Source organism: Sprattus sprattus (assembly GCF_963457725.1).
Source record: "Sprattus sprattus genome assembly, chromosome: 15".
NCBI classification, from domain to species: Eukaryota; Metazoa; Chordata; class Actinopteri; order Clupeiformes; family Clupeidae; genus Sprattus; species Sprattus sprattus.
The window spans coordinates 10306905-10331198 of record NC_137913.1 but is presented as its reverse complement, the minus strand read 5'-3'; the positions used below and the strand labels follow the sequence as shown (position 1 = coordinate 10331198).

At 43.2% G+C, this 24294-nt stretch overlaps 3 protein-coding genes across 4 annotated transcripts; 1 reads left to right on the top strand and 2 right to left on the bottom strand.

Moving 5' to 3' along the window:
* Positions 1-578: 578 nt before the first annotated feature.
* On the bottom strand, positions 579-8400 carry fam216a (family with sequence similarity 216 member A; the record flags this gene model as incomplete). The annotated part of the gene is made up of 7 exons (XM_080852942.1): positions 579-673; positions 754-842; positions 949-1135; positions 1921-2047; positions 7701-7837; positions 8115-8155; positions 8318-8400. The coding sequence occupies 7 exons, from the start codon at positions 8398-8400 to the stop codon at positions 579-581; spliced, it is 759 nt and encodes a 252-aa protein (XP_080709068.1).
* A 401-nt stretch (positions 8401-8801) lies between these two features.
* On the bottom strand, positions 8802-13589 carry LOC308376639 (ubiquitin-conjugating enzyme E2 G1-like). Of its 2 annotated transcripts, XM_080853050.1 has the most exons (6): positions 13449-13589; positions 11888-11990; positions 11656-11753; positions 10787-10965; positions 10541-10662; positions 8802-10452 (listed from the first exon to the last, which is right to left on the bottom strand). In XM_080853050.1, exons 1-5 carry the CDS (start codon positions 13489-13491, stop codon positions 10576-10578), a joined length of 510 nt encoding a protein of 169 aa, XP_080709176.1. In that variant the 5' UTR covers positions 13492-13589; the 3' UTR covers positions 8802-10452; positions 10541-10575. The 2 variants fall into 2 exon arrangements, with proteins under 2 accessions (XP_080709176.1, XP_080709175.1); XM_080853049.1 differs by having other exon boundaries at positions 8802-10662.
* A 425-nt stretch (positions 13590-14014) lies between these two features.
* On the top strand, positions 14015-24252 carry anapc7 (anaphase promoting complex subunit 7). The gene is made up of 10 exons (XM_080852746.1): positions 14015-14211; positions 14641-14827; positions 14966-15197; positions 16248-16401; positions 17136-17278; positions 19395-19512; positions 20263-20459; positions 20692-20916; positions 21385-21535; positions 22033-24252. The coding sequence occupies exons 1-10, from the start codon at positions 14111-14113 to the stop codon at positions 22220-22222; spliced, it is 1698 nt and encodes a 565-aa protein (XP_080708872.1). The 5' UTR covers positions 14015-14110; the 3' UTR covers positions 22223-24252.
* The last annotated feature ends 42 nt before the right edge of the window (positions 24253-24294 follow it).

The window sequence follows — 24294 nt, the reverse complement described above, 5'->3', positions numbered from 1 at the left end:
AGATGCTGGATCTGAAATTGACCAAGGTTCATTTTCTGAGCGTGCTTAAAAAATAGTCTCCAATCAACTGTGTTGATCATAGGGAGAGCTAATCTGATCCAATCACTTTCAATAGAATTCAGCACCAATTAGCTAGTTCCCCACCAACCAATATTATTTATATAAATTATTTGCAAACCACAATAAATGTAGTGATTGAAAGTTAATAATGTCGAGCTTGGCTATGCTGGTTGTTATAGTTCCACTTTATAAATAAGTTAAAATCACAAATATTCTAAACAAAGATCAATATTAATGTAGTCTTGTCAGTCTCCAGTGTAATAGCCGAACTTAACATTAACTTACAAGAGATCATTTTGGTGTTACAGAATAACAGCACCTTTGTTATACAAAAATGTAATCTACGTCAACATTCTTCAGTGATTCAAAACAATGTACACATTCATCACAAACTCTAATTCAATCTAAATTAAGAAAGGACAAGACATCACAGTGTCCAAAGACTGAGGTTTTATTTTAACTTTGCTCAAGGGAGGGGCTCAAGAGTTTTAGGATGAAGTTGATCTGACAGGTGTTACTCAGTTCAGTACAATAGCCATCTCCTCCTCCAGTGATAGGGAGCTCATATCTCCCTCCAGGTCCTCCTGCTGGTAAGGAGTGCATCTCTTTGTTCCTAGGAAATGTTACCATTTGAAAAGGTTTCACAAATGTTACACTATTTATTTAAAAGTATGGCATGTCATATAACATTACCTTTGGATGATGCACACTGCGACATCCGAATATTACTGGACTTTTGGATTTTTCTGTGACCTTTAACGTTTGGTGTATGTGACGAATTTCTGAAGAAGAAAAAAAGTTGCCATTATCCACATTATCCAAAAGTATATTCCAACATTTGGAAACAAGGACCTGTTGTGTCACGGCTGGATATGTGTGTGTGCTCACCTGTTCTGGCTGGTAATTTGAGGCAGGACTAGTTTGCCAGAGTTTGCTGTGCTAATCTCTTGGTGGGTGTTGGTCCTAGAGAGAGATGTCGGGCCCTTTCCGCTGTCAGCATAGGAAGTGGGGAGGCCTTTTACGTGGGCTTTCACTTCTGTGCCTCCGCGTTTTCCCGCTGATCTGTGACCTGCAGCTGAAACCAGTACACATCAGTGTCAGTGTGTTAACACCAGGGGTGTAGTCCAGGGTATACGCAGGTATACGGAGTATACCCACTTATTTTTCAGACAGCATTGCGTACCCACTTCTCAAAACAGGCCGTTTATCCTGTGCTGTATGGGCTGCTTAAAAAAATTAAGAGTATAACCACTTCTCCAGGGACTACTACACCACTGGTTAACACTTTGAAAGGGGATTGTTTAATCTTCCCCTAGGCCAGGTGTTCTAAAATCCTTTTTTTCTGCTCCTCTAGCTAGCTGTGTGTGTTCCAAGCACACCTGCCTGAAATCAGTGAAATTAAAACGCTCTCGATTAGATAAGTTAGGTATATTCAGCCAACCAAGCGTGGCACTGTTTCCACAGTTCAGTCAGTGATGCCAAGCAGGGAGAGGTGTGACATATGCAGAGCAGGGTTGGAGGGTGTAGGCGTAGGGCCCGGAAACAGAAGCAGAAGACCCAGGCCCAGAGACCCACGGCATTAAGCAAAATTCATCCTACTCAGATTTCACGGAGTCGTTGAGTTCAGTCAGTGATGCCAAGCAGAGAGAGGTGTGAAGTATGCAGAGCAGAGGCGGAGGATAATAAAAAATACTAATAATCAATTTAATTAATAGCACACTCTACATTCACCTGAATCTCAGAGTGCTACAGTGAGAACATAGTAAAAGACATAGTTAAGAACATAGTTAAAAACATGGGGGCGTAGGGCCCGGAAGCAGAAGGCCCATAGACCCACAGCATTGGGCCACTCTGTTCCACCTGTTGCGGTGCAGCTCCGGAGGATGTTGAGGTAGTGCTGCCTCATCTGCCTGCGCATGTGGTCCGTGCTGTACACACTAGCGATGCTGTACAGGTAGCGCTTCTGTCCCTGAGTCAGACTGGGGTGCTGGAGGGATAGAAACATTATACATATAACACTACATTTAAACACCTGTGTCTCCAGTTAGACTTAGATACTCAGTACATTAGAAACAATGCACTATTTAAAATAAGTATTGAACACGTCACCATTTTTCTCAGTAAATATAATTCCAAAGGTGCTATTGACATGACATTTTCAAAATATGTTCGTAACAACCCTAGTTATCCATACATACAAAGAAACCAAAACAAATAATTCCGTTATTAAGTTATGTGTAATAATGTGATAATGTGAAATGACACAGGGAAAAAGTATGAAGAAAGAGAGGTGCAAAACGGCATGGAAAGCCAAGAAAACAGCTGAAATCTATCAGCAATTAGAAAGTAATCCAGCACCTTGTCAGTGCAAATTAATATCAACTGGTCAGTCCCAAATGATGGCCTATAAAAAATCTCAATACCAAGGATGTCACACAAGAAACATTTCATGATTGGTAAAAGCAAAGAGCTCTCTCAAGACCTTTGCAACCCCTTTTGTTTGCGAAACATACTGAAGGCTGAAAGTTATGGACGTATTTCTAAACTTCTGAATGTTCCTTGTTAGCACTGTTGGGGCCATAATCCGGAAGTGGAAAGAACATGATTTCACCATAAACTGGCCACGACCTGGTCCTCCTCGCAAGATTCTGACAGAGGAGTGAAAATGATTATCAGAACAGTTGTCCAAGAGCCAAGGACCACTTGTGGAGAGCCTCAGAAAGTACAATTGTTTCAAAGAAAACAAAAAGTAATGCACTCAACCGCCATGGCCTGTATGCACGCTCTCCACGCAAGACGTTATTGCTGCTGAAGGTTGTTTAAAGGTTGCTGCACAACATTGAGACAAGCCTGTGAAATACTGGGAGAATACAGTCTGGTCAGAAGAGAGCAAAATGAACTCTTTGGATGCCATGATTATACACACCATGTTTGGAGGACAAATGGCACCGCACATCACACTAAAAACAACAGTTTAGAGGTGGGAACATCGTGGTGTGGGCTGCTTTTCAGCATATGGTATAGTGTTGTATAGTAACGAAGTAGAAATACTTCCTTACTGTACTTAAGTAGTTTTTTTGGATATTTGTAGGCTACTTTACTTTACTAGTTATATTTCTCTTTACTTTAATTTCGCTACATTTTGCAAAGAAAACCGATACTTTTACTCTGCTACATTTCCCTTGAAACCTTCGTTACTCGTTACAAAATCAACTCATCTTAAGAAGAAAAAAAAAGAATCATGAGAGATATGAGACTAACGTCGGGGACTTTGGTAGAACACAGACTGCAAGCCTGTTTGGCGAATCAGCTGTCCCAGCGCACGTTAATGCGCTTTTCACCGTTCGCAAAAGCCCCCTTGTATGAATTGCATGAATTGCTATGAGTACATTTTGCATACAACGCACAAAAGCATGGCTAGGACGAGGGCAAGGGCTATATCTGTCAGTGTCAGTGATTTTTTTTGGGAGTAATATCTCGCGACATCAACCAGATCATGGCAAAATGGACTGCAATATGCAGTGGATCAACAACGAAGGGGAAACAACACTAATCGAAGCAAAATCATACAGGTCTCAATAAAAAAAATAGAAACTTCACGACCTCAAAATAAATACCACCAGCACAACATTTTAAACTAGTAAGGTTCGGTAAGATTTGTTTAAAATATTTCAAGCTAGCTAATGACCTATAAAGATTATTTATTCTTCCACCTCTGGCGAGGCATCTATCTAGCCAGTTAGTATGATTGGACGAGGGCCGTTATAGGGAGGAGTTTCGATTACGGTCAAACAAGTGGCGGTATTTTGATAACCAGTGGTGCCTGCTAGTGATGCTATCACTACATACGATAACTGAATTCGTGATGGAAGCAGACATGAAAGCTACTCCCTCAACAAACGACGAAGACCAACAGCCGTGGCCATATTTGAAGGACATGTTTAAATATGTTGGAGTGAATGATTCATCGACTTCTTACAGGATGAAGTGCCTCTTATGCCTACCTAAAGATGCAGAGATATTGGCATTCAAAAACTCCCCATCTAACCTGAGGAAACACATTGAGGTAAATTAAGATTCTGTTAAATGTTATTAAATCTGTTAAAATATCAGCAGTTTTCCCACAGGATTGGAGGGAGGGGGGACTCTGATCTTCTTATTTAGCTATAGGGTACATGGTGTATGTTAGGCTAACGTTCGCTAGCTATCGTAAATCAAATGAGACAATTAGTCTAGTAGACACATCGCTAGCGAGTTACTGAGCTGAGGAAGTGTTGAGTTTGACAGTTGTGAGATTTTGTTGATTTTAGTCATCTTAGCTATACTATACACTAGTTGGCTAACGTGTGCTAACGTATTGTTAGCTAGCCACTAAACCGAGGTATGTTTGTCCCCTTTTTCCGGTGGGTCGGCCATCTAAGAGGGCCACGCTACTATTGGTCAATTTGCAAAAACAATCGGGAGTGACGGGAGTACTGCGTGGGTCCGCAATTTGCTATAATTTCCGGGATTCTGGCGATTTGTTCACTGTAAAACGTAAAAAAGCCGCATTTTCAACACATGAATGTGTTTTTACTGCATCAAGTGGGGCTTAAGTTGTTATGCTTACAAAATGTCTTTCTCTCACTGTTTCAGAGAAAGCATGCACACCACCTAAAAAAATATGGAGAGCTGACGTCAACCAAGTTGAAGAGAAAAAGGAGTACAGAGACGCCCTCCAGCAGCAAGCAGACGACAATAGGGAACACCTTGACGGTGTTTCAGAGGTCCATAGACAAAGCTGTGGTAAAGTATGTGGTCCAAGGGCTCCAGCCATTCAGTCTTGTGGAACAAGAACCATTTCAAGACTTTGTGAAGGAACTGCAGCCTAATGCGAAAATGATGACACGACTGACCCTGCGCTCCATGATCGATGACGCTGCCATGGGGATGAAGAAAGCGGTGACTGAGGCCATGAGGAAGGTTGACCATATTGCCACCACCACCGACTGCTGGTCTGTCAGAAGGAGGAGTTTCATCGGTGTAACTGCCCACTGGATTGACCCTGACAGTCTCCAAAGATGCTCAGCAGCCCTAGCCTGTAGGCAACTGAGAGGTTTGCACACCTTCGATGTGTTGGCAAACGCTCTAAATGACATACATTCTGAGTTTGAAATTCGTCACAAGATTCAGAGAACAACCACTGACAACGGCTCAAACTTCATTAAAGCATTCCAAGTTTTTGGTGAAGAAGAGAACAATGCTTCACCAGATGTAACACCAGAAGAAGATGAAGAGGGGGGTGAAGAAGTGGAGTTTGTGGATGTTTCTGCGCTTCTGAAGGAAGATGATGGCTTGGAGTTCCAGCTTCCAAAGCACCATCGCTGTGCTTGTCATCTACTCAATCTTATAGCTACGGTTGATGCCCAGAAGGCAACCTCCAGTGAGGTATACAGAAAAGTGCACCGATCAACATTTGGAAAGTGTAGTGCACTTTGGAATAAATGTGGGGGATCCGCACTTGCAGCCGAAACTGTCGAGGATGCTGGTTTCCTCCAACTGCTGCGCCCAAATGCTACCAGGTGGAACTCCTTGTTCTTAGCAGTGGAAAGACTTCTGAGGATAATCAAAGACAAGGGAGAGGAGGCCATCAGAGTCATCTGCACAGACCTACAGGTTCCGATGTAAGTAAGAATTATGTATGTTTTATTATTATGTCGTAATTGGACCTTTTTGTTGAATCTGATGAAATGGTTATAAAGTGATATAAAACGGTGGTGTTGTTTTTTTTGTTTTTCATTTCAGGTTCAATCAAGCTGAACTCGCATTCCTTGTAGAGTATGCCACTGTCATGGGCCCAGTCGCCCAGGCAACCAACATCCTGCAAGCCGAGGCATATACACAGATGGGTTGGCTACTTCCAACCGTCAACCTGCTGAACGCCAAACTTGACAGAATCAAGTTGCCACTGAAATACTGCAAGCCTTTAGTGGATGCTCTACAGGTGGGAATAAAGAATCGGTTTGGCCACATGTCAGTAGACCCGGAGATGATAGCAGCTGCAATTCTTCTGCCAAAATTAAGAACAACTTGGACAAAGGATGATGCCACAATCAAAATGGGTAAGACAGCATGGGGATAGTGAAAAATAAGGGTATGGTTGTTCATCTTGACTTTGTCATATTGGCAAATTCACAAATAAATTGTTTTTTTTCACCCTCACTATATTTTCAGGAATGGACTACATCAATCAGCACATGGAACAACCCTCCCTGCAGCTAGGTGATGCCAGCGGGTCCAGTTCATCGGATGAAGATGACTTCTTCTCTGCTCTGCTGTCGTCTCAAGCCCAAGACAGCACCAAACAACTGGATGAATATTTGGCCTGTTCAGCAGATCACATGAACTTGCTGAAATCCTTCCCAGCTGTGCTCAAGTTGTCTGTGAAGCTGAACACACCTCTACCTGCCTCAGCAGCCTGTGAAAGGCTATTTAGCATCGCGGGCCTAGTCTTCAGCCCAAGAAGAGCGAGACTGAATTCTCACAATTTTGAGAATCAACTTCTTTTGAAGATGAACAGGACATTTTTTAGTTTTAAGTAATGACTTCAATGGTTTTTACTTTCGGTGCTGTTTTAATAATGATAAATAATGGATTTTATTTGTATAGCACACTTTAACATGCAAAGAGGTCTAAAGGTGCTTAACATAGTATAGACAGTCAACAACAATTATACAAAGTAATAGAAGTGCCAATGAATAATATAAAATATAATAGATAATATATATGTATAAATATAAATAATATAAAATAATGTTCTCAGGGAGCTTGTTCCAGAGTTGTGGCCCCAGCGAGGAGAAGGCACGACCTCCCATTTTAGTTGATTTTGTTTGGGGAACTGCAAGGAGGTTTGAGTTTCCGGACCGAAGTGTCCTTGATGTAAAATAAGCGGTGAAGAGGTCCTGGAGGTAGGTTGGACCGGAAGTGTTTATGGCCTTGTGGAGTTTTGCCTATTGTGTTAAAATTGTGTTTGCTCATTTTAGTCTGAATAAACTCCATTATTCTCAAATTTCAGACCCTTTGCTTTTTTATTAACAGCAGTTACTTGTACTTTTACTCTCAATACTTAAGTACATTTAATATCAGAAAAGTACTTTTGATACTTAAGTACAGTAAAGATCAGATACTTTAATACTTTTACTTGAGTACTATTCTAAAAGGTGCTTTTAGTTTTACTTGAGTAATTTTCCAGTAAGGTATCTGTACTATTACTGAAGTATGGCTTTTAAGTAGGCAACGTTATACACCATTGGTACTGGCAAACTTCACATAATTGAAGAAAGGACGAATAGAAAAATGTACAGAGACATCCTTGAAAAAAAATCTGCCACCAACTACCAGGTTGATGAAGATGAAACGAGGGGGACATTTCAGCAACACAATGATCCCAAACACAGCCAAGGAAACTCAATTGGTTTCAGAGAAAGAAAATAAAGCTGCTAGAATTGAATCCATTTGAAAATCTATGGGAAGAACTGAAGATCAGAGTTCATAGAAGTTCACCTACCTGCTTTACCTGCTTAGCTATCAGGTGCTATATATTAATAAATATTTGGATATGTTTATGTGAGTATATACTTCATATGAATGTATGTTAATACCTTTAAGAAAGGAGCCATCACCATTGACTTTGGAATGTGGATGGTTTTCATGTGTTGGTTTTCGGCAGTTTGTTGTGGACGGGGCTTAAATTCCAAAGTTTTGCGAGTCCTGGTATTCTGATCATTGTGTTCATCAACTGTGAAAACACATTAAGAAAGCACATCTTAGTCGCTTGAGAATTTTGATTAGAGGTTTTCTTCAATCCTTGTAAACATTATATGGCAGGACATGTGTTATTGCAAATGGAAGACCGTTATTATTGAGGAGAATTTCAGGAGTAAATTTCCATCTTAGCTCTTTGAATCTCGTCTCCTTTGGGCTCTCATTTCACCTGTGTCGTGTTTCAACTCAGAAACGTAATACCCGTTTCAACCCTCTGAAAGTCAGCGAAAAGGCCCCGGAGCGAAGCATACCGTTCAAATGCATCCTAGAAGCGCGTGGAGATCCCGCAGACCTACAATCAAGCACATGGATAATCTCTCAACACCTATGCAGGTTAGGCCTACTCTTTCTTTAATGATCAATACATCATGCTTAAACAAATCAAAAAGTGTGTCGGCTGCATGGTTGATAGCCTACGACGTGCGTTACAACAAGAGGTTTTGACAAAACTTACCTTGTTGCTATGTACCTACTGTTTCCATGTTGGATAAGGTCTCTGTTTCTACTCTCCTCCATGAAGGTAACCTGCTTCCTCATGGTTTGTTCCGTGTCTCATAGGCAGTTGCTGCTGATGCGTTTCTAGTTTCAGACTGCGCTGCTCTGCGCTGCCTGATGTTGTGGAAACTGCGTCTCTATAGCACACACGGGTGTGATTGACAGACGACTGAGTACCGAATTAACACTTCTCCCGCGCCTGCGTATCCAGGGACGTTGAATGGCAAACGGAATTGAATGGCAAATATATTCAGATGGTTTATCTGTATTTGTTGACACTCGATAATGGCCATTTGATCTTAAAGACTGACTCTTTTCCAACAATGTTTAATAGCTCACATTGAGAATGTCACCACCGCTTAATAGCCTAATGAACACCAAAGACACAGTAGACCTTCACCAGTGCAGACATGAATGATTGTCAATGAAAAAGGTTATTTTTATTTATTTATTGGGCTCACCTTAAACACACAATACACGAAACAAAGAGCGGTAAAATATCTACGGGGTGGTGAATGAAGTGAGTTACCTGAAAGCCCATTTGCATGGTATTGAGGAGTGAATAGTATTGCTTTATGACGTCTCACATGCTGCGGCCCAGGGCCAATACAGTGCAACACCGGTCTGGCCAGTGACTTCATGAGATTCTCCCGGATAAGACTATTTCTGAAAAAAAAATATTATAAAAAAAAAAACCGCACACCAAACATCTTGATTCTGCTGACTTCCAACTGCTTGATCAGAATCACCAAGTTATGCTCTTGGGAAGTCACACCCACAGAGAGAAGCCCTAGTCAGCGACCTGGGACAGTGCTTTGAGTCCATTTCTGGGAATGTCCTTACCCCAGAAGATACATCAGCATCATCATAAGAAACTCAAAAGTGTTCATTTCTGCTTATGCCATTTTATGACATCAGTGTTTAAAGTGGTTACATTTGCCACCAAATGTCACCTAAAATTGCATTTTTATTTTACAGCTAGCTTTTTAAAAAGGGAAAATCCATAATTCTGTGACTCAGATGCTGAAGACAGCCTCTCTGTTTTTATGTTGGGATGTCAGCCTGTTCTCCCTACACCACCTCAGGCCTTCTCTCTCTCACAGACACCCATTTGAAACCAAATCCACTATACCACACAGATCTGTGGATTCTCCCTTTATCAAACGATGTCCTATTTTAAAATATACCGATTTTATTTATTAAATAAATTACAAGCATGCTACATAGACATTAAACATTTTACACATGCATTGCTGAGATGTCCGATTAAAAAAAAAAAGAAGAAAAAAAGAATCAATTGACCTTATCATTTTTCATGTAAACAACATCAATTATCCACTGCCACTGAGGTAAATGAAGGTTCCAGTGCATTTTAAGTCAGTTACACAGATCCTTGGACGTGAGTGAGTGGTCACAAAAGTCCGTGTGACTGGGGTTGGGGTTGGGGTGCGAAAGACATAGCTGTACACAGACAGGGGCCGATGGGTAACGTGTGTGTTGATTACGCCAACGTGTGGCTAGGCCAAATAACCCATGAACACACTTAACCTCCCGCCTACAGTCACAGCCAAATACTCAGGAAAGAGCAAAACACAAACATAAGGCAACAGTGAGGGGGAGGGGCATCGAGAACACAAGTCGATTGGTACTAACAAGAGCCATCATAGTAATAATAATAATAATAATTATAATATTACAACAGTAATTATGATTGTGATGATAAATTCTGGCTTCTGAGGGCTTCATAGTTTCCAAGAACCACAAACATCCACAAATTGCATAAGAAACCTGATACAAAGTAGAAACTGTTCAGCAGCAATAAAAAAGCAAGATATTTTACAGTAGAGACATATCTTACATCATCATTTCTTAAATAAATAGAAAGAAATGTACACTTCCGGGTAGGAGAGAGAAAAGGGAGGGTCGTTTAGCTGGTAGGTCTCTCCATCAGCTCCCTGTAAGCGAGAGCGCATGGCAGAGATGGACCTCAGGGTACTGAAGTGCTCGGCTGGTCACATCTCTTTATTTACAACTAATGGGTGAGATAGTCCTCCTCTGAAGGGCAAGGGCCACTCATGAAACAGATTAGTTTGGCTGAAAAAGGGAAAATGCACATTTCCATTGAATGGTACAGTTTACAGTCGCAGCAAATCAAATTTTAAAAATGTGTGTGTGTGTTTACCATGGATAATCCACAAAAATGGAGAGAGGCAGGGGTTAATCAAATGCCATCTCTTGGCTTTTTCGTACACAGCGGGCTACCTTCCTCTTGAACTCGCCATTTGGATCCTCCCGCCATTCTTTCTGTGGACCAAACATAAACACCACAACAATTAAACCCCCCCCACACACACACACACACACACACACACACACACACACACACACACACATACAGGGTGTCTTTGAAGACGGATAGGGCCCTTACCGCGGCATCCACGTTGGCGGGGGAGTCGCTGTTGGGGTCCGCTAGCATGGAAATGACGCTGATCATGATGGTCTCTACTGTGTGGATGGGCAACCAGCGTTCCTCCGGCTTCTCGTAGCCAAACTTGTCCTCACCGGGCTCGTGCAGGATCGAGATGCAAACGTCCCCGTTTTTGGCCACTAAAGCAGGAAGAGCAGCAGGAGGAGGAGGAGGAGGAAGAGGGTTCAGGGATAGACGGGGGTAGACAGGGTGTGAATGGATGAAACACTGGCCAAGAACAAACAAATGCAATGTGGCTACACTTAAATCACTTTATAACATCTGATAGACTAGTGGATTAGAAAAGGGTTTTATGAGGGCATATTTTTTGTAATGATAAAAGACAGTGTAGCAGACGCTATGGTCAAACTGGGGGGTGGACTGGGGGGAGAAAGCAGGAAGTGTACAAACTTCCTCTCAAAATTCCCCTCACGTTAGGCACAATGGCAGTGCCTTTAGTCCACATACTTTCACAAGTTATCCGTTAATCTGAAGAAGTTGTTCATAATCAATTCTGCTTTAAAATAAAATAAAAAATGTATAGGCCTATATAAATATATAACCAATGGGTGTTTTTCTTGTGAAAAAACGCTGCCAGCTTTTTTTGATTACTTGGTTACAGAGAATCAAAGCAATAGTGTTGGAGTCTTAGTAAACCCAGTGGGGAGACTAATTAATTCATGATTTATTCTCCCCTGTCAATACATGCAAATCACACTAGGACATTATGGAGACTTGAGAGAGTGTGTGTGTGTGTGTGTGTGTGTGTGTGTGTGTGTGTGTGTGTGTGTGTGTGTGTGTGTGTGTGTGTGTGTGTGTGGATGGATTACCGTTGGGGTGCCAGAGCTCAGTGATGAACTTCATCTTTGGTGGCCGCAGAGGGTAGTCATACGGGAAGGTCAAGTTTACTTTAAAAAAGCCTCCTTCACTGCAGGGAAATGAAGCAGTAGCAGTTTTTAGCATCTCTCCTTACACTGCTGTAGCATGTTTACGAACAGACTCCAAGCTGCCATAAACACACACACACAATAATAAAATAACAAGTAAATAAATAAAACTTACAAGAGTGTGTCCTGTGGGCCGATGATGACTACCTCCCATTTGTAGATGTCATCGTCATCAATGAGCCCAGCAGAAAATCCCTCAACAGGGTTCTTGTTGAGCTCTGAAAAAAGATTGCACTAGTTGGCAAACTGACCAGACCCACTACACCAAGCATGGAAGGCGGGCCAGACACACACACACACACACACACACACACACACACACACACACACACACACACACACACACACACACACACACACACACACACACACACACACACACACACACACACACACACACACACACACACACACACACACACACACACACACACAATAAAAGCCTGATAAAGCAGGGAGGTGGTAACCCCATCAACCACTTTCAACCAATTATCCAACCATCTGATTCCACTAATCACCACTGCTTGTTTCAGCATAACTAGGCCTACCCCTTCCTGTTGGGAGGCTGATTGTGCAAAGGGGACGTTTAGGACACCTGCCCCCTGGGCAGAGAGCCTCACTTAAAAATATTTTGAAATAAGGTTTCTAAATAAATGCCTTAAATGGTAATTTTCCCATGTATAAATTCTCTCCAAATGCAAACCTGGGCTTAGAATAGATGGAGAGAAAGATATAGCCTATTACCCTAGATCAACACCATTACAGTGCAACAGCTAGAAAGCAGCCATAGGTTACTGTATCCTCTACATAGCGCTGAAGTAAGGGCAGATTTGTGCACAACAATGCTTAGCACTGTAATAGGAAAATCAGACGTCAGTTTAATCCATCCAATTCAAAACACTAACATAACCACTTTGTACCTCTCTGTATAAAACGCCATACAAGAGATTTAGAATATGACGATAACAACGCATTTATGAAACAACATATTAGCTAATCCATCGCCATACGAGATGCGAATCATATTTTTTTTTTAATCCAAGAGGATCCTACATTTGTACTTGAATACATGGTTGCAGATGGCACAACCATTTATGGCCAAATAAGACAAGGGAGCGCATCGTTCCTTTGTTCCGATTTGTTAAGGCGACAATACAGCCAATATCAAACATTTGCAAAAGCTAAGTATGTATAGATGGCTCGGGTGTTTAAAATACTTTCCCCCCCAACGTCTTTTGTATTGCAAAATAGTGAAAATTTCTCACATAATAACTGCTGTGTGTTGGCCATGTTAGCTACTGCACAAATCGCAGCTAGGAACTCACTTGAACATACTAATGAACAACACGCTAGCAAGGACAGCCAGTTGGCTAACAATACCTCCCGAACCTCAAAATCAGCTGCTTATTGAGAAGACAAATCAGCTGTGTTTTCAGAGATGACAACACACACACAATGGACTTAAATAAAATACTGCGACAAACGTTGAAAAGATGGGTCTGTCTAACCTACCTAAGCGAACTGCTGTTGTAAACAAACAGCTTGACTGTCAACAATCTTTGAAGCCAGCCCGGGGCAGGGGGAGAATGGAACCAGCTCTGTAGAGCTATAGCTATCGACAACAACCTCGACAATTTCGGATTAGCTACCAAATGTAATATATGTTTTGTTCTCACCTGCCAGTTGCTTTCGAAGGAGTAGCGCGGATTGTTCAGTCATGGTACTTTGTAAATCAACAAAAAACTGAACAAAACTGTCGACAAACGATTCCGTCAAGAAATAAAAAAAAGAACTCAGACTGCCTCCAGCCCCCAGCCTCAGCTGCCACAAATAATCAGATATGAACGCATGCGCAACTCATAGAGGAGTCCACACACGTTTCCTGAATAAAAATGTTTCGGAAAATTATGAAACGTCAAATCCTTCCAAGTGAGACACAAGTTTTATAGAATGATTATAAGAATAATCTACTGTTATGTGATAAATAGAAAACTTTTCCATGCTCAGTCTACATATGTACCTTTTCCCAAAACTATGTTTTCAGAGAGTTTATTTAAAAACGGGGTTTGTTTTTTAAACTCTGGACCGATGTATCGTATTGGTTCAAGATGTTTTACGCGTGCATCAGCTAAATGTTTTTATCCCACTCCGCTTTCTCCTACACTTTGAAAGGACCGATATGAAGATATTGGTACTACGTCAGAAGGGACCAAGGGCGCCATGTTTGATAGAAACAGTTTTGGACAGTGATCACAACTTCTGTGGCAGCTAGCTCGTAAATCAAGGATTTCTGTGGAGTTATTGCAACTAATCAAGGAAAAAGCATACAGTGGCAAACATGAATGTCGTAGATCATGTGCGGGATATGGCAGCTGCAGGACTACATTCCAATGTCCGGATTATGAGCAGTTTGTTGTTGACAATGAGCACAAACAACCCGTAAGTGTCAGCTAGCTGGATCTCCTTAACGTAACGTTAGTTGTCTTTTTAGCTATTAGGCGTTAAATATCTTAGTGCTACTTCATGGTTGTAGCGATTGTTCTGGTATAACGGCAGCAGTACATTGCTGAACAAAATGTGAATATGCGTATGCATCCTTAGCAAGCTTGCTAGCGTAGCACACCCTTAGTACCTCAACGGTGTATGATGGTGGGGTTGGTTGCTAGCACACTAGCTTATTTTAAGACTACCTTGCTAGCTAATGTCGTACACTTAAGTCAGCTATCTTGATTGTCTAGCTCAGGTAATATTTCAGAAAACTCTGTAAATATATAGTACTTGGATTTGCATGAGCCTCTAATTGTCAGTCAACGTTTGGACACAGCTAATGTTAACATCGTAACTGGGTGTGATGTTGCCCTCTTGCAGAGAGCTGTTCTCACCGGCACAGAAATACCAGTTGCTGGTCTATCATGCCGATGCAATCTTCCATGACAAAGAGTACCGCAACGCAGCTTCCAAATACAACTCCGCTTTGCAGCAGAAGAAAGTACTAAGCAAAACATCCAAAGTGCGGCCATCCACTGGTGGAACTACATCATCAGTCCAAGCACAGGTAAATTGAAGCTCCCAACAAATTGGGGGTAATAGCTTTTGTACTTTTTGACTGATATGATTTTATGTTCATGATATGAGGTTATGCTTCACTTTGTATCCGGAGTGAGCTTAATTCAAATATTTGCTTGCTTTTCAGAGCTTGCCTTCAGAAATTGAAGTGAAATATAAGATAGCTGAGTGTTACACAAACCTGAAGTTGGACAAAGATGCAATCGCAGTTTTGGATGGAATTCCATCTCGGCAGAGAACTCCAAAGATCAACATGATGTTGGCGAACCTCTACAGAAAGGCAGGCCAGGAGCGTTCAGCAGTCACAAGCTACAAGGAGGTGTTGAGGCAGTGTCCACTGGCTCTTGATGCCATTATTGGTACGTCTCATCTTTTGGGCACTGTTTCCCTTACCCCTCTCTGATGTAAGGTAGTTAATAATGATAATAATTATACTTTAATTTTATAAAGCGTTTTTCTAGGTTCTCAAAGACGCTTTGCTGTGCGAAGATGTGTTACTGCTTGTATTGTGTGGCTTAGTTTCTTGAAGTGGTCATGTGTTAGTCACACTGGCATTACATTAAGCCCCACCACCTCTCTGCCCTGACCCAGTGAATGGTTCTGGTTATCATCGAGTGTAACTGACCCAGTGAATGGTTCTGGTTATCCTCGAGTGTAACTGATCCAGTGGATGGTTCTGGTTATCCTCGAGAGTAACTGACCCAGTAGATGGTTCTGTTTATCATCGAGTGTAACTGACCCAGTGGGTGGTTCTGGTTATCCTCAAGTGTAGCTGACCCAGTGGATGGTTCTGGTTATCCTCGAGAGTAACTGACCCAGTGGATGGTTCTGGTTATCCTCGAGTGTTTGACTGTAATTGTTTGGATCTGCTGTTCCACGTTGGTGGAACGACCTGCCTAGCACTACCAGAGCAGTGGCTTCCCTCTCTACCTTCAAGAAGCTCTTGAAGACCCATCTCTTCAGAGAGCACCTCTCCTCCTCACTGTCATCTTGGCTTAACTTGCATTTAAGCAGTGACAGTCCCGCACTTCTTTTTCTTTCTATGTCGTTTTGTTTTTCTTGAAAAAAAAAAAAAAGAAGTATTTATTGTTACACCAGGTTTTATTGCTCTTAGCTTGACTGTTCTCTCCCTTGTACGTCGCTTTGGACAAAAGCGTCTGCTAAATGACTAAATGTAATGTAAATGGATCTTCCCAGGGAAGTGGATGGTTCTGGTTATCCTCATGTGTAACTGACCCAGTGGATGGTTCTGATTATCCTCATGTGTAACTGACCCAGTGGATGGTTCTGGTTATCCTCATGTGTAACTGACCCAGTGGATGGTTCTGGTTATCCTCAAGTGTAACTGACCCAGTGGATGGTTCTGGTTATCCTCAAGTGTTTAACTGTAATTGTTTGGATCTTCCCAGGGCTCCTGTCGCTGTCGGTGAAGGGTGCAGAGGTGGCCTCCATGACCATGGATGTGATCCAGAGCATCCCAAACCTGGACTGGCTGTCCACCTGGATCAAGGCCTATGCCTTTATACACGCAGGGGACAACCACAGAGCCATCAGCACTATCTGGTAGGGAGGCCTCTGCCTGCTGGTTCTCATAATGCTATCTGTGTATTTCTATGTAATGCACAATGCAGTGCTATCACCAGATGGTACATAATGTAGCGACAAGCGAAGTCCAGGTTTCTCTTTGGCATTAACGCTGTTTATTGAGATGGATGACATCTGACACTGAATAAGGGGAAAGGCTTTGGGTCTTATTAATTAGATTTAATTAATGTGCATATGTCTACTGATAACATTGCTTCTGACGTCAACAAGATGGCACAAGACTACTCCAACAGGCTGCAGAGACTCCAGTATACGAAATGTAATATATGGGAGAGATAAATTGCAGTGTATTGCGTCAAATTTGTATCAAATCGTAAAATATAAAGAATAGCAACAATATCATCGTATTTAAGCCCAAATATCATGATAGTATAGCATTACCAAGTCTGTGGCAATGCCCAGCCCTTAATGATACATGAAGCTTAATTTTTCTAGATATAGATGCAGAAGTCTCAGTTTTTGAGGTTGTAAGTTGACCTGAGGTCTCAAAGTGAAACATTAGAAACACACACGCACACGCACACGCACACAGACACAGACACAGACACAGACACAGACACAGACACAGACACAGACACAGACACAGACACAGACACAGACACAGACACAGACACAGACACAGACACAGACACAGACACAGACACAGACACAGACACATTCATGTAATGTATCATTGACCTGTCTTTGTGTAGTTCCCTGGAGAAGAAGACTCTTCTGAGGGATAACGTGGACGTCCTGGTCAGTCTGGCGGATGTCTACTTCAGGGCGGGCGACACCAAAAATGCCATCCTGAAGTTTGAGCAGGCGCAGATGCTCGACGCCTATCTGATCAAAGGTAGGGCGCTTCACAACCCAGGAGCCTCTGTTTGGTGCTGTAGACCAGGGGTCCCCAACCTGTTTTGCACCACGGACCGGTTTAATAGGCATTTTTTTCACGGACCGGCTTCAAGGTGTCATTTTACACCTCTTATTAGTCACGTCATCCATTCATATGGATGTGAATCAATCAATTGCACCCGTGAGGCAAGCGCGAGTTGGATAAAATGAAGCCCGGTCTGCTCATACACAAAAGTTAACATTAACGTTATGAAGTTGACTTGCGGCCAACACCATTGTATTACGAACATTAAGTGCATGAAAAATACTTGGTGCGTGAGAATCACCTGTTATGATAAACCCGTATTTTAAGTATGACTCCTGGTATTGTCTGTTAAAAAAAGCTTTCTTTTTTTGAGGTCGTAGGCTCCTCTTCTGGCTCCTTAGTTGGCCTTTTCATCTTGGCAAAGAAGCTCTCCAAAGATGTTTGTTTTATTACTTATTTTCGCTAGTTTGAGGGCTTATTTTTTGAGTGACGTATCACTTGAACGAGACAAGCGTCTTGACGTGACAAGAGGCACAGGCGAATGCGACGTCCGGGAAAATCCGGTCGTTTTTCAAAATAAAACACCTTTCAGACGCTTATAATTAATACAGCGGAATTGATATCAATTATTTATTCTTTCTGTGCGGCTCGGTAACAAATGCCTCACGGACCGGTACCGGGCCGAGGCCCGGTGGTTGGGGACCACTGCTGTAGACTGTTACGGGGTGTCAAAGCTAGGCAGTTTTAGTGTATATGGCGTGTTTTTGCTCACAAAGCCAAGGCAGTTCAAGGTGTTCTACATTATGTTAAAACAAACCTGAAGTCAGGGGCGGAGTGGCCATCGGGAGCACCGGGATTTCTCCCGGTCGGCCGGTAGGCCAATAATCTCTCGAGAACCAGCCTGCAGGCCGGCCTTCGCAGCCGTCGCTTCAAATTCATGAGCGGCCCATTTGAATATACGTGAAATCCTGGTCCCGGGAAAATTCTCCGAGAGTTACAAGATTAAGCAGTCCAACCACTATTTATAGCACTACTTGTCTCTGTACATCACACCTATGGTGTGTGTCAAACTCACTCCCATCAATCCAACCTTCTGATTTTTGTTTAGCCTCATATATTGATGTAATTCTTTTTATTCAGACGCTCCATTACTTTCATGACCACAAATATAAATTGGCCAGCGATTTAATTCGTTTTTTTTTTGTTGAATGTAGAATAGTCGGTGCAAAGCATCATGGGAAATGCGTATCGTTCTGCCTTTATCAAGTGAACCTAGGGAGATAAATTAGCGGCTATCAGGGAGAGATAGCAGGTGAAGCGGGCCTGATGGAGGGACATAAGAGAAAGGAGAAAGGAGGGGGCAAAAAGGCCAGACTGAAAAAGAGGCGGATGCTGGAGGAAAGTGCATCAAAATGTACAAGAATTACGGATTTATTCAACCAGCCGTCAACTAGGTGCGAGTGAGTTGACATGACACATTGTTGCGAATTAGCATAACATTTGAGCCAATACGGGACGCGATTTGTTCCGTATTTCCATAAGTATATACAAATACACTGTCACTGTCGTGTCTGTCACCCACACATCAACTATAAATCTAACAATAATGATCAAAAGCCGCCCGTTTGTTTCTGTAGTTGATATATGGGAGGTGGAGAGGATGCGGGTTGGGCCAGTTGTGGGCACGTTGTGGGCACGTTATGGGCCGGTGGTGGGCCGGTGCAGTCAGAATTGTCCCGGTGGATTTTTGTGTCCCACTCCGCCCCTGCCTGAAGTGCAAACTATAATGTGTAATGTGAAAACTAAAATAATGCAGAGTTCATGGTAAAAAAATACTATTCCATTTAGCCTGAGTTATAATTGATGTTTACCTGATTCAGGATGTCTGGATGTATGCTTGCCTGATGTGAGGTTATGTCCTTTGGTGTGTGTGTGTGTGTGTGTGTGTGTGTGTGTGTGTGTGTGTGTGTGTGTGTGTGTGTGTGTGTGTGTGTGTGTGTGTGTGTGTGTGTGTGTGTGTGTGTGTGTGTGTGTGTGTGTGTGTGTGTGTGTGTGTGTGTGTGTGTGTGTGTGTGTCTCTCTCTCTAAGGCATGGATGTGTATGGCTACCTGATGGCTCGCGAGGGACATCTAGAAGACGTGGAGGTGCTCGGCGGTCGTCTCTTCAACATCTCAGACCAGCATGCCGAGCCCTGGGTCATCTCTGGGTGAGAGTTGGGTCTTTAAACCCTCCCTGATCTACTGGCGTTGAGCTTACACACACACTCTCTCTCTCTCTATCTCTCTCTCTCTCTCTCTCTCTCTCTCTATCTCTATCTCTATCTCTCTCTATATACAGCCGCGGAAAAAATTAAGAGACCACTTCAAAATTATCAGTTTCTCTGGTTTTACTATTTATTGGTATGTGTTAAAGTAAAATGTACATTTTAGTTTTATTCTATAACCTACTGGCAACATTCCTACCAAATTTCAAATAAAAATATTGTCATTTAGATCATTTATTTGCAGAAAAATGACAATTGGTCAAAATAGCAAAAAAGATGCAGTGTCTTCAGATCTCGAATAATGCAAAGAAAACAAGCTCATATTCATTTTTAAACTACACGATACTAATGCTTTAACTTAGGAAGAGTTCAGAAATCAATATTTGGTGGAATAACCTTGATTTAAAATCACAACTTTTCAATCTAACTGACAATATTTTTATTTGAAATTTGGTAGGAATGTTGCCAGTAGGTTATAGAATAAAACAAAAATGTACATTTTACTTTAACACATACCAATAAATAGTAAAACCAGAGAAACTGATAATTTTGAAGTGGTCTCTTAATTTTTTCCGCGGCTGTATATATATATATATATATATTTATATATTCGTTTTTTTCCCTGCTGTACCAAACCGTGACCCAAGAACTGAATTGTTGTGTGGTGTTACACCCTTGCTCTGTATTGTCCAGGTGTCACAGCTTCTACAGCAAGCGCTATTCTCGCGCCCTGTACCTGGGTGCCAAGGCTATCCAGCTGAACAGCAACAGCGTGCAGGCGCTGCTCCTGAAGGGGGCAGCGTTGCGCAACATGGGTCGCGTTCAGGAGGCCATTATCCACTTCAGAGAGGCCATGCGGCTGGCTCCCTGCCGCCTTGACTGCTATGAAGGTAACACACTCAGACACACTCAGACACACTCAGACACACTCAGACACACTCAGACACACACAGACACACACAGACACACACAGACACACACAGACACACACAGACACACACACCATATCCGTCACCACCATAGCCGTAATGAGTGGGCCCGCTGGGGCTTATGCACGACTGGGTCTGCTGTTCTGACCTGCATGTATCTCCTCTCTCTCTCTCTCTCTCTCCCTCCCTCCAGGTTTGATTGACTGTTACCTGGCCTCCAATGGGGTGCGCGAGGCCATGGGGATGGCCAACAACATCTATAAGACCCTGGGGGCCAACGCACAGACGCTTACCATCCTGGCCACGGTGTGCCTGGCCGACCCCCTGACCCAGGACAAGGCCAAGGCCCTCCTGGACAAGGCTCTGGCCCAGAGGCCCGACTACACCAAGGCTGTGGTCAAGAAAGCCGAGCTGCTCAGTGAGTACACGGGGGCAGGGTGGGGCTGACACACACACACACACACACACACACACACACACACACACACACACACACACACACACATGAAGGCAAGGTGGGGCTGACTTAACTCACTTACCCACCTTCCCAAACACACCTTTAGACTGCGGGAAAGACACAGACACAGACACAGACACAGACACAGACACAGACACAGACACAGACACAGACACAGACACAGACACAGACACAGACACAGACACAGACACAGACACAGACACAGACACAGACAGTAAGCTCATAGGGGCCTCAGGCTCCGTTAAAAGCTATTAGCAGTGTGTTTTCTAACGATGCGTGGAAGGAGTGTGTGCCTGTATCTCTTGGCCAGTTAATTGTTCTGGGATTCCTTTACTCCTATGGAGATGTTTGATGCTCTCTATGTCACATGCGGTCCATTCATTCCTTCATTTACTAATTCATTCTCAGGTCGGGAACAGAAGTACGAGGAAGGGATTACTCTACTGCGGAACACTTTAGCCAATCAGAGTGACTGTGTGCTGCACAGGATGCTGGGAGATTTTCTCTTTGCCGTGAACGAGTATCAGGAATCCATCGATCAGTACAGCATAGCCCTCAGGTAAGCTTCAGCCATCTATCAATATAGCAGAGCACTCAGGTAAACTTCGGCCATTGACCAGTTCAGCATAGCCCTCAGGTAAGCTTCGACCATCAGTAAAGCATAGCCCTCAGGTAAGCTTCGACCATCAGTAAAGCATAGCCCTCAGGAAAGCTTTGGCCTCAGAGTCCATCTGAAGTGACCAGAACAACCCACTACATTTTTCAAACTAAGTAATGTTATGCCTTGAGCAAAAAACATGAATGGAGACTGACACAAAGGTTTTAATTTTGAAAATGCTACTTTTATTTCAACATGTGTGTATATATATTTATATATGTAACAAGGCAAAGATCACTAAATGCAATGCTGGACACATAGTTGAACTTAACGGAAAATACATTTTACATGTCAATTTCTTTTCAACAACATATGTCTGCTGGTTGATGAAGTACTTATGCAAGCATAGTCACGGTAGTCATAGTAACCCATGCCGTCCGTGTTCCTTCCTGGGTCAGCCTCGACCCCAACGACCAGAAGTCCCTGGAGGGCATGCAGAAGATGGAGAAGGAGGAGAGCCCGATGGACGCCACGGTGGAGCTGGACGGAGATGACATGGAGGGCAGCGGGGAGGACGGCGACCTGGAGGGCAGCGACAGCGAGGCGGCGCAGTGGGCAGACCAGGAGCAGTGGTTTGGGATGCAGTGACCCCCCCCCACACACACACACTCACACACACACAGAACTGCATATACACACTCTCCCCCGGACCAGGGCAAGTGGTTCGGTATGCAGTAACACACAGACACAGACACAGACACAGACACAGACACAGACACAGACACAGACACAGACACAGACACAGACACAGACACAGACACAGACACAGACACAGACACAGACACAGACACAGACACAGACACAGACACAGACACACAAATACAAATACAAATGCATATACACACAACTCTCTCGGGGCAGTGGTTCGGTATGACGTGACACACACACACACACCGCCACTCAGCTCCTGTTCTGGCGGCTGGTTATTCTGGTCTGTTCCAGATAAGTGTCCTGTCACCATGAGTCGCTATGGGGATATCCTCACCAGATCACCACCTCTGGAGTGTGCCCCCCCCCCCCCCCTAGACTGAAAGGGCCACTTTACCTGTCTCATGTTTCTTCTCTGAGTGTGTGCCCACAACCAGCCCAACCCCCCCCCCCCCCCCGTTTGTCTGCTCTGTTTAAATAATGTTTTAAAGAACAGAGAAGTGATTGGTTTGTCTCATCATGTAAAAATAACAACTTCTCCAGGAGTCACATAGTGGTCTGGATAGTTTTGTTTTTAACAACCCCCCCCCCCTGCAACAGACCATTGGGGCAACCAGAAACTGCCCCCAGATACCACTGTACCACTGTGTTACCCAGTTTGCGCTCTCTCTCTCTCTCTTCCTTTCTTTTTCTCCCGCGCTCACTCCCTCTCTCTCTCCCCCTGGGGCTCTTGTGGTGTGAAGGTATCAGCAGCCCCCAAACAGACTGAACGTGGATGAGCAGTTGGCTTGAGGTCTCCTTTACTTAAATTGTTCTCTGATGCCTTGCTATTACTGTCTGTGCCATCCCTCTTTTGTGTGTGCGTTTGTGTGTGTGTGTGTGTGTGTGTGTGTGTGTGTGTGTGTGTGTGTGTGTGTGTGTGTGTGTGTGTGTGTGTGTGTGTGTGTGTGTGTGTGTGTGTGTGTGTGTGTGTGTGTGTGTTAAATCATGGAGAGGCCGCTTCAGTGCACACAGTATACCCTGAGCCCAGAGAGCAGGTGGCTCTGAGGTGGCTCCGTCTGAGACCTGGGGTTCTGCCCTTTCTAGATGGTATCCGCCCTCCCCTTGGTGTGGGCCGGTGCCCTGTCTGGACAGGATGTGGGTCTGATGGAGCTGCTCTTTCTGCTTGATGTTGTTTAACACGTCTGACATTAATGGCATGAAATTGCAGAGTTGATTGACAAGTGTCTGTGTGTGTTAAACTTAAACTTAGTGGAGGAAATAAGTATTCAGCTTATTAACGTGTGTGTGTGTGTGTGTGTGTGTGTGTGAGTGAGTGAGTGTGAGGCTGTGTCTTAAACACACAGTGGAGGGAATAAGGGTGTGTGTGTGTCAAACATACAGTGGAGGAAGTAAGTAAGTACGTCAACAATGCAGCTATTCACATGAAATTGTGAGCAGCCATTGGTATGAACTGAATAGTTCCACACAGATACAGAAATCATAATATCACAGCAGTAGGCTTCGCTCTGTTGATATGATGTTTGGGGTAGCAGTGATCGAGTACGCTCTGTACCCTCGTCTGAACTTTGAACCTTGAGGCCATGCCTAATCCTTCGGGCATTGTTTTTTTTTTTCTCTCCTTTTTTTATTTGTTATTGCAGATGTTTATAACATTGTATTGTGAAATGTACATAAGCAGAAAATGGAATGTCAGAGAATAAAAATGTGTAATTCTAATTCTAATTGAGTGGAAGTCGGTTTACTTCATGAATACGAGCGTTGAACAGGTAAGGTTTATTTAAGATGAGCCATTTAAACGGCAAACCTAGATGTCAATGGTGAACACGAGCGTAGAACAGTGAAGGTTGATTTAAGATGAGCCATTTAAACAGCCAACCTCGAAGATGTCAATGGTGAACACGAGCGTTGAACAGGTAAGGTTTATTTAAGATGAGCCGTATAAACAGCAAACCTAGAAGATTTCGATGGTAAATAGGAGCGTTGAACAGTGAGGGTTTATTTAAGATGGC